Raw genomic sequence first — 18,798 nt, forward strand, 5'->3', positions numbered from 1 at the left:
TTCGTATTGATTGTTGCTACTAGTCTTAGAGTTACCTCTATGACAATACTGCGATGGTCAGCACTATGGAAGTCATATGACACAGCGTTTGGAGTGCTGATGAAATCATGAACAATATTATTGTGAACTTAACTTAAATTCCAACGTCCAGGAAAAAATATTTACTATTGTTGAATATCCTTGGGAACGGTAGTTATGAAACCATTCCTAGGCCCATAACCTCTTAGCAAAATGAAAGTCTAGTCTAGCTGGTTATGGGTTTGATTGACTAATGATTATTTATTTCAGAAAATAAAATAATGCTACTACTGTGCGTCAACAGATCTAAAGTCAATTGAACGCCGACTATGAGATCGGGGGTGAGTTGAACATACTCACTTGAACAGTGGACCATTAGGCCAAAATACACGGTTCAAGTGAGTTCCGGTTTACACAGGAAAAATAAAAATAAAAATAAGAAAAGAAGTTACCAACACTGGAGAAGACATAACGAACACAACAAGGAATATCACTTCCAACGCTGCTCGTTAAAATATCAAATGAATGTATTTTTAATCGGGTTGTTTACAAAGAGTTTGAGTACACTCGAAGGATTTCGGATCGTTTTAGACTATAAATCACTAAATATCTCGTCTGCAGCTACGATCTGGGTATTGCTTTTGGATTGAGTTACATACTTAGTTGGTTAACTACATATGATATAGATTTGCTAAAGCGATCGGAATTTACTAAAAAGATTTTCCCTTCATGGATCGGAGATTTGTTTTCATACGGATCCAGTTCCCTTCAGCTTTGTCACATAGGCTTACACAATAATGTCAACATTTTACACGGTTACAATTACGTAGATCAGAAATGGCTGTTCGAATTTGTTTTATATCAAATGGTGCTTCAAAGTGGCAAGTATCTTTTGAAATGTAGCCTAGCCCTATAATGAGTGCATTCCGCAAATTTTACTACTGGTATATGCTACTGGTAACGCCAAATCGGTAATGCCAAAGGTTCCAATTTGCTAATAATTAATCAAGCTGCTAGATTACTACATGCTACATCTGTTATAAAATGGAAATATTATCACATTTTACCATTTCTAACACGTTTATTATTGTTACTATTTTCTGTAGTTGTATAATAATGCGTTTTATAATTGACTTTGGTAAATACTCCATTCTAACGAAGCCATGTCAAGATGTGGATATATTCCTATATTTAATAATAATAAAAAAGAACCTCAAACAACATAAATGAGATATAAACTTTCTTGAGAATATTGCGATAGTAGTTCAGTAAAGATTTATAAACGTATTCAGCTCTAAATTGGCACGCTAAAATGTTGCGCATAGGGTTAAAGCTACTCGTCGTGATGTTCGATACAGATATTAAACAAACTATAAACTCCTTAACTGCCCATGAACAGTTCCATTTTAATAGGAAACCAAGCAAGTATGGGACTAAGTTAGTTAATTAATTAGCAAACTAAAATCTTAATATTTTTTTTGAGCTATTTCGAAATCTCGTTAAGATGCAATAGTTGTGTGTATTTAAATTTCATAATACCTACAATAAATATTGAACGCGCGCGCATAAACTGTCATCTATTTTTTTAAATGAAAATCCTGGAAAAATATCAAACAGGCACAGCAATCAAAAGTACTAATGAAGCCACATAGACATAAGCTGACTTTGATGGATAGGTTGCTGCCATTGATAAGGATACGTGGTAGCGAGTGTCTCACAATTTATCAGAGCTAAATACAAACAGCATGTTTCACTCCTAAATTTTACCAACAGGAATGGTTCAATTTTGTTCATACTAATAGGTTATACAATTTATAATAACAATACGAGTAGTTTAGATCTTTGGTCTAATTTTAAACAATAACACAATGATAACCCGTCTTTGCTAAGATTTTGCTTGTATACACATCTTTGATATACTGTTTCAAATGAAAGATCGAGACAAGAACGCAAAATATGCATTACAGAAAGAGTAAGGTACCATGTAGGAAGGGCGCTCAAATATGAAGATACATACGAGGGATAATTTCATAATACAAAGAATGAAAACAGAAGAATCACTATATACCTAATTAATGCTGAGTAAGCTCTTTTAAAGCGCAATTACTTATTGTTACAATGATTATGGCTACTTCGTGTCTTCTTACAATGCTATCAATTTGGTACGACATAGAGCTTTGTCCCATTTTTCCTCCAATTTTCGGATTTCGGCTGTTGGTGTCTCGGGATTGCGTGCCGGAAGCACTGGTGTCTGCAGAATATGGTTAAGAAGAAAGCATGCTGTACATGAGAAACATTTAAAAAATATGGATGGACCGCCCCTCCGCAGCCCCTTACAAAATCAAAAAATGAAATACAATTTCTGATCGATTGGAAGCCGAAATCGGTTATTAATTGAAGAAGTGGGAGAATATCTATTGCTTAACCCACCGTTGTTGTACTTTGTACATTACATATGAGTTTTACATTGCCATGTTATTGCTGAGTTACCAATCGATCTGAAACCAACGTGTATTCCTCAAAAAACTTGTTTTGAACTTAACAAGCAAAACTTTGATTACAGTAAACCCCCGAAAAATGCGGATAATAGGATAAATTTAAATGGAAACCGCGTAAACGGTGTCCATACTACATGGGATTTGACTTAATTGGCTACAACATGGAGTATCTCGAGATCCTGACCAGATAGAAAGTTGCTGTTTCCAAAAAAGTTGTTCATGAGATCATAACTGTTTCGCTGGTGGACAGTAGTTCAGAATTTTCTCACTACGTAGCTAGCATACACATTTTGAAATTATTACCGTATTCGGTAATTTTTTACCAAACTTTCAATAGGACCCGTACAGAAGGTGGAATCACAAAAGGCTGAAGCACAAAAGGCCGAAAATCGAAAATGCCGAAAACCAAAAAGGCCGAAAATTTATCAAAAACTGTATTTGTAGCGAGTTGCGCAAGCAGTTGAATGTGTGTAACTAGAACGTTCAGCAAAACGGACCAAGAGCAATATCGCTGCTAATGACGATTTCCGATTTAAGAATACCTCCCATATTGAATTTCATCTTGAACGAAGCCATCATCGTCATTGCATACTCAAACATCCGAAAAAGTAAAGCTAGCTATCACTTTCTCTCTCATTCAGCATCCGAAGCACGCTATGTCTGAAGGCAAGTGCAACATTTATGTACCTCAGTTTTTTCTTCACAGGATGTTAGTATTGATCTAACAATCAAAAACTATTACGAATTGAGCAAAAGCAGTTAAACAAGGTTCAGAGTTAATTAAAATAATCTTAATGGCATTAAAGAAGTTCTCTTTGACTCCCAAGTAAGATCCATGTTGATTATGTTGACTTTGCGCAGAGTCAATTAATATTTGTTGGTATCGAAACATCTTTTTTAATTTCTCTTTCCTCATAAGAGTATATTTATAGAATTCCACACATATTTATTGACGAATTTCCATGTAAAATTCCACATGATTTTCATGCAAACACACATGAACAGAACCCACCCAGAAGCACACATGAAAGTTATGAGTCAAATGAAAAGTATGTGTGGTTAAACATGGCTTTTATGTGTATACATATTAAGTATGTGTCCGACACATAGATATCATTTGTTGATCACATTGTAAAAATTCATATGTGGGACACATAAAAACAATATTTTAAATTTTATCAGTGTAAAAAAGAAAGAAACGAGCAGGACAGCCATACGTAATCATTATAGATACTATAGATTCCATAGATAAGCGGAGACACAAAAAGTTGTTTTGGCAGCCATGAAAAATAAAAATGATCTTACTGGCATCCGTGAAAAAAGTTCATGCCATCATAGAGCTCTTCGTTGCCCTAATAAAAATGTTATAATTAATTTGCTTAACGACGTGTTCGGGGTATCATCCAAACCATTAGTGGAATAGTTCAACCATTTGGGTTATCGTTCATTTATGGTATTTTTTTATTAGGGTGGGCAGTTTTGTTTTGTTTCGTGCGTAAAAGTTCAAAATGAAATGCAAAGCAAATCTTTGCAACAATGTATCGAGGAATGATTTGCTTTATCTTTCCTTCTTCCATTGTCCACGAAATAAATCGGAATGTGGAGTGAGGAAAGCGTTTTGTGCTCATAATATTGCAATACTTCTCCCTCAAACAACACCATGATGACGTCATGCTTGTTTGGCTACACTAACTGACAGTTCGTTTGGCTACATTATACTTTTCCTCCGCTTATCTATGGAATCTATAGTATCTATAGTAATCATAGTAGGCATTGATTTTGGTCCTGTTGCGAGCGTTTTTTATGGATGTAGGGGTGAACAGGTGGGGCATAGTGAGCATTCCGTGTACCAGCTTGGACTTCCGGCCGTTCGGAACAAATTGGTTGGTGGTAGGATCAATATCATAATGATATTGAACCTACTGCCAGTTGATTTGTTTCATGCAGCTAGAGATCTAGGGCCAAACTACGGGATGCTCACTATGCCCCTCTTCCCCCTACCGTGTAGAAAATCTGGAAAAAATAAAAAAAAAACTCATGAAGAAAATAGAGAGTTTGATTCTTGTACATCGAAAAAGCGAAACGGTAAAAAAATCAAGCCATTTTAGTAACGACGACTGTAGAAATTTTTTTACCGGAGTTCAATAAAGGTATCCGAGGTTAGCTACTCTTGCCCAGTGAGTTTAGGTAGACTATTAGTAGAATTGCTAAAGCTTCATTGCAGTTCCCATATTTTGTCTAAGGAAACATTGAGGAAGGTTCAGCGACTTTCTAGGAAATTCTACGAGTATGGAAATTCTAAAATTCTGTAGTGAATTTTAGGAAAGTTCTTCAAACTTTAAATAAGTTCCTTCAAAGAAGCACAGAAATTCAAGAACTTTCAGATAAGTTAACTGAACTTCAGGGAAGTTCTACAAACTTCAGGAAAATTCTTCAAACTTTAAAGATGTGCTTCGATCTTCAGAGAAGTTCTATAAACTTCATGAAAATTCTGCAAACTTCAGGGACGTTTTGTGAGCTTCAGGAGAGTTCAATGTCCTCCTGGTAAGTTCTACGAACTATAGCAACATTATATGAATTCAATGATGCTCTGTAAAAAGATCTTTAAACGTGAAGAAATTTTTGCAAACTTTAGGATGATCTGTGAACCACAGGGAAAATTTAATAACATTAGGAAAGTACTAAGAACTTTAAGAAATATCTAAGAATTTCAGGAAAAAAATGCCAAACTCAGAGCCATTCAAAGAACATCAGGAAAGTTTGAAGAATTGCATCGAAGTTCCATGAAATGAAGGAAAAACTTATAAACAGGGCTTTGAATTTGAATGTAACTTCTATAAGCTGCCTCATCGGGTCGTTGGTGGAACAACTGCCAGTCCATGTCTTAGAAAACAGGTATAATAGAGAGAATTTCTTGCGATATCTCTTTCTCTTTTACGCTTCCCTTGTGATCGAGCGCATGAGCAGGCTGGAAGGGCGTAAAAAAGAGAAAAAATTATCGTGTGTACGGCTCACGCATGTTACATTGTCGTTTACCGGTATAAAAAGGAGCAGTTTATAAAAACTGAGGTTCACAAGTATCCAAAAAAATTAAGTTAACAAGAAGTTCAAACCAAACTCGACAGTCAAAGTTGTGCGGGTGTGTAGATATTTGTAAGTAAAAACACCGCAGAAAAAAAAGAAATTCGATGCAGGTTTGTCCTGCATTCTTAGCTACGATTACCTATAATTACCGATAAGTATCGTTACTTTTTACTTTAAATAGGCTATTTAGTACAATCAATTAAGTAATTTTTAACGTTAATTATTGGTAATCGATGATTACCGATAATTTAGGTATTTGCACTTTCTTCGAATATCGGTCATTTCTAACGATATCTAGGTATTCTTTACCAACTTTGAGGTATGTGCATCTTAGCGTGTGGAAAACGTCATGCATGTAGTGAAAACCGGAGACTTCAGAATCTCTACGAATCGGCAGACGAAAGTAAGGATCAACCAGGCAAAACACTAGCCGAGGCGAGGGGGGCGACACATCTAAATCTCAAGTTTAGATGCTCAACAAATCTCACACTAGCGAATCAATCTTCGAAAAATCTTCTTTCATTTGTCGCATCTACTTGCATCGCTCATCATCTTTTGGCAGGAAATCTTCAGAATCGTCATCAATCTTCTTTCTATCTACTCAGCGTGCGCGCAGCTAGCCACAGCAAAACACAATCTTTTTTGCATCGTAGATAGAGTCGTCCCCCTCGAGCCGAGGTTAGTTTTTAAAACATCGCAGTAAGACCAATGGGTTTAAATTTGAAACAGTCAGGAAAAAATAATCTATGATTGCTCACGAAAATTTACTCAGCATTAAGAAAGATCTCAATCTGAGTTTTAATAAGGTCAGTATGTGTTGGGTATCGGCTCTTCTTCTTCTTCTTATTCGCATTTCAAGCTTATTGCTTAGCGCATATTAGCTTCTTGCGTGCTCTCAACTTAGTGTTCTAAATGCACTTCCACAGTTATTAATTGAGAGATTTCGATGCCAATACCAATGCATGAATTTGTATATTGTGTGGCAAGCACAATGATACTCTATGCCCAGGGAAGTCGAGAAAATTTCTAACCCGAAAGATTCCCTCGACCGGACCGGGAATCGAACCCGCCGCCTCCGGCTTGGTAATACCGTGCCTTTACTGACTAGGCTATGAGGCCCCTATCGGCTCTTACCTCCTTCGATTGGCAGTGGATATCATCCGCCGACTCCAACACTGCTTGGGGGGCGAGACCGGTTGGTTAATTACCGCCTGTGTTCTGGTTGGCTGCTGGTAGTTTTCCTTGGGGAAGTGAGGTGCGGGGATACTGGACGTAATGGCGATTGGATTTCCTCTGGTCTCTTCGGAACCATCCGGTTGATGTTTCTCCCAAATTAGTACACTGGGCAATCACTTGGTTTGGCAAACTCGCGACCCAAGTATAAAACTACATTTATTCCCTTTACTACATTTACTACACAGAACAACAACTTAACTCTAACATTTTAAAATGTTCGTCCCCGATGGGAGCATCGACCGTCTTCAACGGCTACCGAAACCAACTAAATTCAAACTCGCTATCTGGTCATCGCTTGACCCATGATCGCGTAGACCAAATCTCCCTCTCGCGCTGTACAAATCTCCGTCCATTCGGTCCATCCTCGCTTCGAACAGTTTTCGCTCGTCTCATCTGCCGCTCTCGATGCCGACCGACCGTAGGTAGCTGGATGATGATGTTGGCTGCTATCCCTTACGTCTGCGCTGCGGAGACCGGACAATAGACCCATCTCGACTCGTAGTCCATTCCCTTTGTTGCCTGCAGATCAGCTGTAGCAGCGACGGTGGTTAACAGCCAGGGATGTAGTGCTCTGGGTGGTTCAGTATCGGACAGTATGTAACAGTTATTTTTATAACTTCCCATTTTACATAAGTTTAGACTATACTATTGTTATATTACAGACGCTAAAATTGGCTAAACCTATGAGACAACAACCTTAAGGCCGTGGAAAAAGCTAGCCTTATGCTCCATGTCCTCTCACGCAAAGGACGACTGTCCTGTTAAGGAAGATCATACGAAATTTAAATGTTCAAATTGTGGTGAAAACCACAAATCCAATTTTTGGGAATGTAACGAAATCCTACAATCTCGTTCTAAGCGACAGGTGGGAAACGCTCCACGTTTCCGACCAGGTACAAATTCCACTGCTGTTAACAACGGTCAGCGAGGAACAAATTCTACATTCGTACCCGTAGGTACAAATATCACCCCTGCTTCAAATTCTTCATCTATACCCACTCTCTTCGCTACTTACAATGTTCAGCGAGTAAATGGAGCTAACTATGCTGCTATTGCAGCTGGTAGAAATCAAAATACTAACCAACGTAATTCTAACGGAAATTTTGAAAATTTTGACTTAGGAAGCATTACTGCTCCTAAAATGGAATGTTTACAGAAATCATTAATAATTGAAATTATTACTGATATGCTTAAATCTTACTCCATGATTCATGCTAATCAAACTGGAGTAAAATTTGCGAACAATATTGTCATGACTTTGAAATGCAGTAATGGATTTTAAATCATTAAATGTTTTTAATTGGAATGCTCGATCTCTTAAAGATAATGAAGACGAGCTATTTAACTTTTTGAGAGTTTATAACGTGCATATTTCCGTTATAACTGAAACGTTCCTAAAACCTGACCATAAGGTTAAAAGGGACGCAAATTATTTCATTTATAGAAATGATCGTCTTGATGGAGCCTGTGGTGGCGTTGCTATCATTTTTCATAGACGAATCAAACATAAAATTCATTCTTCATTTGAAACCAAAGTTTTTGAAACTTTGGGAGTTTCTGTTGAAACAAAATTTGGACAACTTACGTTTATAGCTGCCTATTTGCCATTCCAATGCGTAGGCCAGCAAAAGAATTTTCTCAAGGGTGACCTTCAGAAACATACCCGTCATAGGTCATACCCTTAGTACCAAAAGGCGAGGTTAAATTCGATTCAATTATAATAGACGACGGTCTTCAGCTCTTGATCCGTCTTAAAAATGTCCGTAGGAGACAATATCAAAGAACACGCGATCCTGCCATTAAAGTTAAATAATGTTTCTAAATTAGACCCCAGTTCCAAACCCGATTGATTATCTGAATATTTTTTCTCGGGAAAATATTTTTGATGATTCCTGGGGGACTGATTTGGACGAAGTAAGATCTATAACTAAAAAGTTTCATAACATGAAAGCCCCAGGCGATGATGGAATTTTCTATATCCTCATCAAAAAACTCCCAGAGAGTACCTTGTTTTTCTTGATAAAATTATTGAACAGATATTTCCATTTGGCATACTATCCTAATAAATGGAAAAATTCAAAAGTTGTTCCAATTTTGAAGCCGGATAAAAATCCAGCTGAAGCCTCAAGCTACCGTCCAATAAGTTTGCTTTCTTCAATAAGTAAACTTTTTGAAAAGATAATTTGAAATAGAATGATGCTTCACATCAATACGAACTCAATTTTTGCAGATGAGCAGTTTGGATTTCGCCATGGGCATTCAACTACTCATCAACTCTTAAGAGTTACCAATTTAATTCGTTCGAACAAATCTGAAGGCTGTTCAACTGGAGTTGCTCTTCTAGACATAGAAAAAGCATTCGACAGTGTTTGGCATGAAGGTTTGATTGCTAAATAGAAAAAGTTTAGTTTTCCACTCTACATTATTGAAGAGTCCTGACAATTGCATTGATTATTTGAATCAGTGTATGACTCATGGTATGATTGCAGAATCCATCTATACCGACTAATGTCTGCATCAAGTCGACCCTGCCATAACAGTGTGTGCGTGTAGCACAGTGAATGTGTGAGTATTGTGATACTCGGGTAGATGGTAATGAACGTACGCGAGCATACGAGTCGGGCACTTGGATCAAAGCGTGCGTTGTGAACAGCAGAAACTTAGAGGAACTCTACAATTTGGTGCAGCCGAAAAAGGATTATGGTGAGTATAACTGGAATAAAAGTCGAAACATTTTTTTTTTTCTCGTTCGTGAAAGAAGAATATTTGTACCGAGGCCTCGAAGTAAATAAATTACTGAATTCCGTGCGCGTTTCTTGTGGAGAATAAAATGCCATGTGGAGGCAGTGTTTACCATGAGGAGAAAGTAAAAAGATTTAACTCAAGATGGATTCTGCAATTATGAAATTAGTTCAAAATTATTTAACTGACAGAACTCTGCAGGTAAACTATCAAAATTACAAATCTGAACGACTACCTGTTAGAGAAGGAGTTCCTGGGAGTAGCATTCTTGGGCCTATATTGTATAACATTTTCACTTCGGACCTCCCAATTTTCCTCAGGGTTGCCACAAATCTTTGTTCGCTAATGACACAGGCCTTTCCGCTAAAGGATGAAGTCTTTGTGTTATTTGCAGCAGACTACAGAAAAGTATAGATATTTTGTCTTCTTATTTACAAAAATGGAAGATTTCTCCCAACGCTTCCAAAACTCAACTTATAATATTTCCATATAAGCCTAGAGCTTCCTTTTTGAAACCTAGTAGTAGTCAGATAGTCACTATGAACGGAGTTCCAATTTCCTGGTCAAACCAAGTGAAATATCTTGGATTAGTACTTGACCAAAAATTAACTTTTAAAAATCACATTGAGGGCATTCAAACCAAATGTAACAAATATATAAAATGTGTGTATCCTCTTATAAAGAGTACAATAACGATTACAATACAATTTTCATACTACCGTACTCTAACGGAACTATCAACTATATACTTTCATCTCCTCATCTATAGTATAAAAATTACCACAAGTCTGTTATTTGAAATTAGCATCTTCAACTATGTAATTAAGTGAGTACCGAGCCTCGATCAAGTTCACCACAACGAAGGTCACCCACGCTGCGCGTCGCTTCCCTGTCATCAGTGTAAACACCTACACATATATCGCTCGGTGGTAGTAGTATAGGATTATCAGATAAGTTTTTGTTTTCGCTTCTTTCTTTCCTACATCAGTTAATTTTTCATTTTGTGTTTCTGCACGCAAACCAAAAATCTATTACAAAGAATGTTAGTTCCATTTCCTATCATCCTCTGTTCATGAACATCGCAGCGAATGTTAGACCTTGCAGGCGATGTAATGGTTTTTTGCCTTTTTTATTTCGTGTTCTGTCTGTGCTTTCACCTACACAAGCAAGCATTTGCCTTGATTTTTATGTATAACATTGTAGAACGACGCACACCCTTGCCTCGAATCTCTCCAGCAGAAAAAGCATACTAAGTCGAGTGTGAGAGGAAATGAGCGCTTCTTGTTTGCTTTTAGGCTATCCTTATTCAGAAGCATGGAGAGAGCAGTGGAGAAAGCACAGGTCTGATAATCGCAACGTTCGTTGTTCAAGTCCAGTCGGCAACCTTTTTCCTATTTTTTTTTTCGACATAATTAATTTACCTCACTAATACACTCTACATTTTTCGGTCTCCAATTTTCTTGCATTGGACCGCAGCTAGGTATATCGCATCTTCGGTTCATGCGGTCTCCACTTACATCCTCTGATGATGAATCCCACATAATTGTAAGTGAATCTTACATCCACCGGTTGGGTGTGTGTTTTGTGTATTGTGTCTGTGTGAATTTGATAATTGCTAGTACGACAAAATGGAAGTTTTATCGGAAGACGACATGGATGACCAATCATCTCAGCAAACTGATGATGTTGTCGTCTCAGTCTGTCAATGGGCAGGCTAAGAAATGCTCCCGATTACGGGCCTATCCGAATGACTCGACTGGTCCATGGGTTGTCTACTTTCAGACCAAAAACAAACCTTTGAATGTGGTACAAATTTCAAATGATTTGACAAAGCCATTCTCGGCCGTGATCGAAATCACGAAGGTTAGATACAATAAGCTTCGTGTTTCCGTCTCTAACCTTAAGCAAGCTAATGAGATTGCTGTCTCCCAGCTCTTTACGCTCGAGTATAGAGTGTATATCCCAGCTCGTGATGTGGAGATCGAAGGTGTAGTCACCGAAGCGAGTATGACCCCCGAGATCTTGGAGAAGAAGGCGGTTGGCCGTTTCAAGAACCCCTTGCTTCCCCCAGTGAAGATACTGGATGTCCAAAAACTGGGCTCAGTATCTGTCAGCGAGGGTAAAGAGTTTTACCCCCACAGACTCGTTTCGTGTGACCTTTTCTGGTTCAGCCCATCCTCACTACATCGAGCTGGGAAAACTTCGACTGCTTGTGCGCTTGTTCGTTCCCCGGGTCATGAACTGCCAAAACTGTAAGCAGTTAGAACATACCGCACTGTGGCAGCAAGGCACGCTGTTCCAAATGCGGGTAGAAGCATGAGGATGGCGCCTCTGCAGCTACTGTACTAAAATGCGTGTACTGCAAACGACAAACGCGGGGAGAACCTAGAACGCTCTCTAAAGAAACGTTCCAGGCGGTCTTTTGCAGAAATGCTTAAGACAGCCAAGCCATCGACCAACGATGCAAATCGCTTCGCTCTTTTGTCAGATGACGAGTCTGACTCTGACTTGGCTGAGGAGGGAGTTCCTTTCAGTTTTCTGGAAGTTTCTTCACGGAAACGAAAACGCATTCGTTCACGGATAGTCGCTGATCAGGAACCTCAAATCAGCTTGCACAAATCAAGGAGTGGTCGAAAAAAGAAGACTTCTACTCCTCCTGGGGGAAAAGGATGTTCCTTTTTCCCCACTCCCGGGAACATCCAAAACTCCTGATGTTCCATTTTTAAGAACAGAAGCCCCTTCTTCATCTGGGTTGTTCTCATTTGATGACATTGTGGACGGTATCCTTATAACTTTATTTCCATTTCGTCAAGCCAGTGTAGACTACATACAATGATTATTACAATGTTTACTTACATACTATGCATTCATTCTATTCTGTTTTAGCTTAGTTTTTATTTGCTGCTTGGACATAGTGATGTCAATAGTTCCGCAATGCAAATTATATAGGCGCATCATTCGATTGATTGGGCTATTTTTTACATAGTTTGTTCTGTAAGATTTTTCTGAAAATAAATTCCGTGTTCTAAGATATCGACAAGGTGTGTAAAAGTTTAATTGTGCGAGAATTTCTGCCGAATCTATGCGCATTGAAATAATGTCGTTCATGAAGAAAAGCATTGCAAATTGGCGGCGCTCCTTAAGTGTTTGTATATTGATGAGCAAGCAGCGCGCTTCATAAGATGGTAATGGAAATGCAGTCCAATTCAATTTACGTAAAGCATATAAAAGGAATTGTTTTTGGACAGATTCAATGCGTTCTTCGTGTATGGAAATGTATGGATTCCATACTAGGTGGCAGTATTCCAGAATTGGCCTTACATATGTGGTATATAAAAGCTTAATAGTGTATGGGTCTTTGAAATTATGACTGAACCTTTTGATGAACCTTTTGAGGATTGCAACGATTTTTGCCTGAAATTATTAATTATTTTGTTGGACATTTGTTCTAAAGTCTCAACATTCGAAATTCTCTGTACCTCGGTAGTACTGTACTGTACTTCAAAATCATCTTCAAAACTTTGTTCTGAATCCTCTGAAGTGCTATTTTCCTGGTAGTGCAACAACTAGACCATACTGGCACAGCGTAAAGCATGGCCGGTCTAAAAACTTGTTTAAATATTAGAAGTTTATTCGTCAGGCAAAGTTTGGATTTCCTGTTTATAAGAGGATACTAACATTTTATATATTTGTTACATTTGGCTTGAATGCCATCAATGTGATCTTTAAAAGTTAATTTATAGTCAAGTATTAACCCAAGATATTTAACTTGGTTTGACCAGAAAATTGGAACTCAGTTCATAGTGACTATGTGACTACTACTAGGTTTCAAAAAGGAAGCTCTAGGCTTATATGGAAATATTATAAGTTGAGTTTTTGAAGCGTTGGGAGAGTTCTTCAATTTTTGTAAATAAGAAGAGAAAATATCTATACTATTCTGCAGTCTGCTGCAAATAACACGAAGACTTCATCCTTTAGCGGAAATGCCTGTGTCATCAGCGAACAAAGATGTGTGGCAACCCTGAGGCAAATCAGGGAGGTCCGAAGTGAAAATGTTATACAATATAGGCCCAAGAATGTTACCCTGAGGGACTCCTGATCTTACAGGTAGTCGTTCAGTTTTGGGATTTTGATAATTTACCTGCAGAGTTCTGTCAGTCATCATTTATTGATTTAGTTAAATAATTTGGAACTAATTTCATAATGTAGAATGCAAAATTAAACTTTTTAAATTTAGCAATCAAACCTTCATGCCAAACACTGTCGAATGCTTTTTCTATGTCTAGAAGAGCAACTCCAGTTGAGTGACCTTCAGATTTGTTTGAACGAATTAAATTGGTAACTCTTAAGAGTTGATGAGTAGTTGAATGCCCATGGCGAAATCCAAACTGCTCATCTGCAAAAAATGAGTTCGTATTGATGTGAAGCATCATTCTATTTCAAATTATCTTTTCAAAAAGTTTACTTATTGAAGAAAGCAAACTTATTGGACGGTAGCTAGAAGCTTCAGCCGGATTTTTATCCGGCTTCGAAATTGGAACAAATTTTGCATTTTTCTATTTATCAGGAAAGTATGCCAAATGGAAATATCTGTTCAATAATTTTATCAAGAAATACAAGGTACTCTCTGGGAGTTTTTTGATGAGGTTAAATAAAAATTCACCATCATCTGGAGCTTTCATATTATGAAACTTTTTAGTTATAGATCTTACTTCGTCCAAATCAGTCCCCCAGGAATCATCAAAAATACTTTTTCGAGAGAAAATATTCAGATAATCCCGAGCAACCTGATTTTGAATAGGACTAGTAAGACCCAAACTAAAATTATGGGAACTCTCGAATTGCTTAGCAAGTTTCTGAGCTTTTTCTGAATTTGTGATCAAAATTTTACCACTTTCTTTAAGCGCTTGAATAGGCTTTTGAGGGTTTTTCAAAATTTTTGTTAGTTCCTAAAGGGTTTGGAACTGGGGTCTAATTTAGAAACATTATTTTCAAAAGTTTTGTTCCTCAGGGCAGAGAATCGCTTTTTAATTTGTTTTTGCAAATCCCGCCAGATAACTTTCATGGCAGGATCGCGTGTTGTTTGATATTATCTCCTACGGACATTTTTAAGACGGATCAAGAGCTATTATAATTGAATCGAATTTAACCTCGCATTTTGGTACTGAGGCAGCTCTTGCTTCAACTATAGAAGTAGTCAGAGATTCAAGAGCATAATTAATTTCATCTTTGGTTTAAAAAGGAATGTTTGGATCAAAGCTATATTCCATAAATGTTCGATATTGCTCCCAATCAGTATGGTAATTATATAGAGCTGTTGAGATTAGAAATTATTTCTTAGGATATTTCAAAAGTTACTGGAAGGTGATCAGAACCGAAGTCAGCATGGGTAACCAATTGGCTACAAAGTTGACATGAATCAGTTAAGACCAAATCAATAGTGGAGGGATTTCTTGCAGAAGAAAAGCATGTTGGACTGTTTGGATATTGAATAGTGTAATAACCTGCAGAACAATCATCAAACAGAATATTACCATTGGAATTGCTTTGAGCATTATTCTATGAGCGGTGTTTTGCATTAAAATCACCAATAATGAAGAATTTAGACCTATGACGGGTAAGTTTCTGAAGGTCACCCTTGAGAAAATTCTTTTGCTGGCCTACGCATTGGAATGGCAAATAGGCAGCTATAAACGTAAGTTGTCCAAATTTTGTTTCAACAGAAACTCCCAAAGTTTCAAAAACTTTGGTTTCAAATGAAGAAAGAATTTTATGTTTGATTCGTCTATGAACAATGATGGCAACGCCACCACAGGCTCCATCAAGACGATCATTTCTATAAATGAAATAATTTGCGTCCCTTTTAACCTTATGGTCAGGTTTTAGGAACGTTTCAGTTATAACGGAAATATGCACGTTATAAACTCTCAAAAAGTTAAATAGCTCGTCTTCATTATCTTTAAGAGATCGAGCATTCCAATTAAAAACATTTAATGATTTAAAATCCATTACTGAATTTCAAAGTCATGACAATATTATTCGCAAATTTGAATAGCATGAATCATGGAGTAAGATTTAAGCATATCAGATATTCAATTAATGATTTCTGTAAACATTCCATTTTAGGAGCAGTAATGCTTCCTAAGTTAAAATTTTCGAATGTTCCCTTAGAACTACGTTGGTTAGTATTTTGATTTCTACCAGCTGCAATAGCAGCATAGTTAGCTCCATTTACTCGCTGAACATTGTTAGCAGCGAGGGGAGTAGGTATAGATGAAGAATTTGAAGCAGGGGTGATATTTGTACCTACGGGCAAGCATGGAAAATTATTTGCATTCATTTCATACATTCATTTACATTCATTTGCCTCTAACTTTTTTCATCAACAGCATTCCGCAAAATGATGTATGGAACTTTTATAGGTTTTATTAATAACTACAACTTTTCGTCATAACTTAAATCTGTATCTCTTATGCATCACGAACTAGAGCGGGCAGAACTTGTTACTGTTTTTAAGTGAATGTAAAATATATTCACTGAAAAACAGTAGTGGCTACTGTTCACTCTGGTGCGTCATGCATAAGAGATACGGATTTGAGTTATAAGCAAAAGTTGTAGCTAATATAAAACCTACAAAAGCTCTATACATCATTTTGCGGAATGCTGTTGATGAAAAACGATAGAGGCAAATGAATGTAAATGAATGTATGAAATGAATGCAGGAAATGAATGCAAATTATTTTCCATGCCTGCCTACGGGTACGAATGAAGAATTTGTTGCTCGCTGACCGTTGTTAACAGCAGTGGAATTTGTACCTGGTTGGAAACGTGGAGCGTTTCCTACCTATCGCTTAGAACGAGATCGCTTTGCGAGTCTTAATTCCCAAAAATTGGGTTTGTGGTTTTCACCACAATTTGAACATCTAAATTTCTTACGATCTTCCTTCACAGGACAGTCGAGTATCAATTTTTGGTTCCGTGACATCATCCCTGGCACTTACGGCACTGTGTGAGGTTTTGGAAATTTTCTCCAGTCTTCCTGAAGTGTTCCCACTTCACTTGAACATGGAGCATAAGGCTAGCTTTATCCAAGGCCTTAAGGTTGTTTAGTTCACTAGACTTGAAGTGAACTAAATAAAAATCATTAGAAATCCCGTTGTGCGAATCGCCAGTGCGGGATTTCATTTTCATTTTGATTACTTGGACTGGCACAACTCCAAGTAATTTTGCCAGGTCATTTTTGATATGATCCAGAGATTCACCACTGGGCAGTCTTTTCATGACAACCTTAAACAAGCGTTCAGTTTTGGTGTCGTAAGTAAAAAAAATTATGCTGCTTCTCAGTAAGATAATTGAGAAGTTATTTGAATCCGTCTAAGGTTTCAGCCAATACACGGCATTCACTCCGACGGCCAATTTGCAGTGAGAACTTAAAATTCACGAAGTTCAAAAGTTCCATGCGAAGAGCATGGAAATTGGAAGTCGTTATCACAATAGGGGGAATCTTTTCCTTCTTGGCATTAAGCCGGGAAAGTTTACTAGAATTTTTCCTGGATGGTAGATCATTCTCATCATCCGTGAGCAAATCAAATTGATTGCTCAAATTAATTTAATCAGAAGGGGGATCAAGAGATTGCCCTTTTCTTTTGCGCTTAGGCGCCATGGCGGCAATAATTTTTTTTATCCAAATCGACTTCCAAGCAGATTACTATAAGAATCTAAAGGATCGAAGAAGAATTTTCCAAATCGATATCCGAGAAGGATTACCTCGGGAAGGGTCTAAACAAGGATCGAAGAGGAATAAGAGTCAAACAGGGTAGAAATTTTACAGATATATTGAGCACTGAAAAGTACTGTTTAAATTTGTTGTAGCTTTAGGCAGGGTTGAAAATTCTCTGAGAAGAATCACCCGGGTGCGAGAGATATCATTCTCTGCGGTAAATCTCTGCTTATCTCCTCGGAGATTTTTCGTGGCACCACTGGAGAGATTGTTAGACACAACACGAGAGAGTGAGAGAGTTGACAGTTCACTGTTTGTCTGTTTATACACTCACTTCCGAAAAAGAAGAGAAAGATGGCAGCGCAAATGCGTTATTGTTTCTCCAAAGATTCCGGCAGCGCTTGACGTGAGGGGACGAAGTGCAAACTGTTTTTCACGAAGAAAAAAGTGCGGTTTGACGACAGTACCGGTGGTTGTGAATTTTGTGCTTTGCAGAGCAAATGGAAAAACATTCAAAGTAAACACGGTATTCAACTTGAAGCGGCATCTCGTCAATATTAATCGGGTGTTCTGGTGTTGCTAGATCGTTGCTTCTCTCTCCACTGTCGCTGCAGCTGCTGACGGCATTCCAAGTGCCTTCCTTTCGACGACATTCTCCACGTTAAAGACGTCTCCCTTCGCACTGCCTCGAACCTTTGACAGTCGAAGACCACATGCTCCGGCGTTTCATCCACGTTGCCACGCTCCGAACAGAGGGGTGACGCTGCGTGTTTGAACCGATTCAGGCGCTTTCTGAAGCAGCCGTGGCCAGACAGGAACTGACTGCGGTAGGTGGAAGTTGCCGTCTCCGTGTTTTCTGTTCACCCAGGTCGAAAGAATCGGTATTAGTCTATGTGTCCATCTACCGTTCTCCTTCGTGTTCCACTCCTGTTGCCACTTAGCCAACGACTCCACTCTCACAACTTTCCGTACTCTTCCGGCTTCTCTCCGTGTCTTTTCAACTCATCACCCTGCTTACACTGGGTAGAATGGCATCCCTGACTTTAGGTAGTAGTAACACTTCCTTCAGTTAAAAGCAAATAGATTCACACGGCAAGAGAGCACGATGCGGACTGTGAACCGCTCTACTTTGATATACGACCTCTGTGATAACTTCAATATGACAATTCTTAACAATGGAGAAGTAACACGTTTGGCTGGTCCAGTCTCGAATGGAAGTAAATTAGACCTCACACTTTGCTCTAACTCCCACGGTAGTGATCACTTGCCGATCAAAATTTCGATTACCAGTAGGTTCAATCAGGGTTGCTTCCACTCACTTGGTATAAAACAATGTTTTTCGGAATTATGAAATCATCAGATGATATAATGATATGTTGTACCGTAAAACGGGGTAACATTAATAGTTTTTTAAAGTATATTCGGCGGTATAAATCGGCGGCTAAAACACATATCATCAAACTGGAACGTATCCAGACTCGACTCATACGATGAGTCTTG

The 18,798-nt window shown here is 38.0% G+C and overlaps 1 protein-coding gene across 2 annotated transcripts in view; it reads right to left on the bottom strand.

The window, feature by feature from the left end:
• Nucleotides 1-633: 633 nt before the first annotated feature.
• sp3 (spermathreecae) overlaps nucleotides 634-18,798 on the bottom strand; it is an 81,130-nt gene continuing 62,965 nt past the window's right edge. For both annotated transcript variants that reach the window (XM_065230053.1, XM_065230054.1), the window contains one exon: nucleotides 634-2,269. In XM_065230053.1, the coding sequence (XP_065086125.1) occupies nucleotides 2,162-2,269 (108 nt within the window). In that variant the 3' untranslated portion in view covers nucleotides 634-2,161. The remainder of the gene's footprint in view (nucleotides 2,270-18,798) is intronic.

The sequence above is a fragment of the Ochlerotatus camptorhynchus genome, unplaced genomic scaffold, assembly GCF_037179485.1.
Source record: "Ochlerotatus camptorhynchus isolate MF236.1 unplaced genomic scaffold, CSIRO-AGI_Acam_v1.1 ptg000327l, whole genome shotgun sequence".
Lineage (NCBI taxonomy): Eukaryota > Metazoa > Arthropoda > Insecta > Diptera > Culicidae > Ochlerotatus > Ochlerotatus camptorhynchus.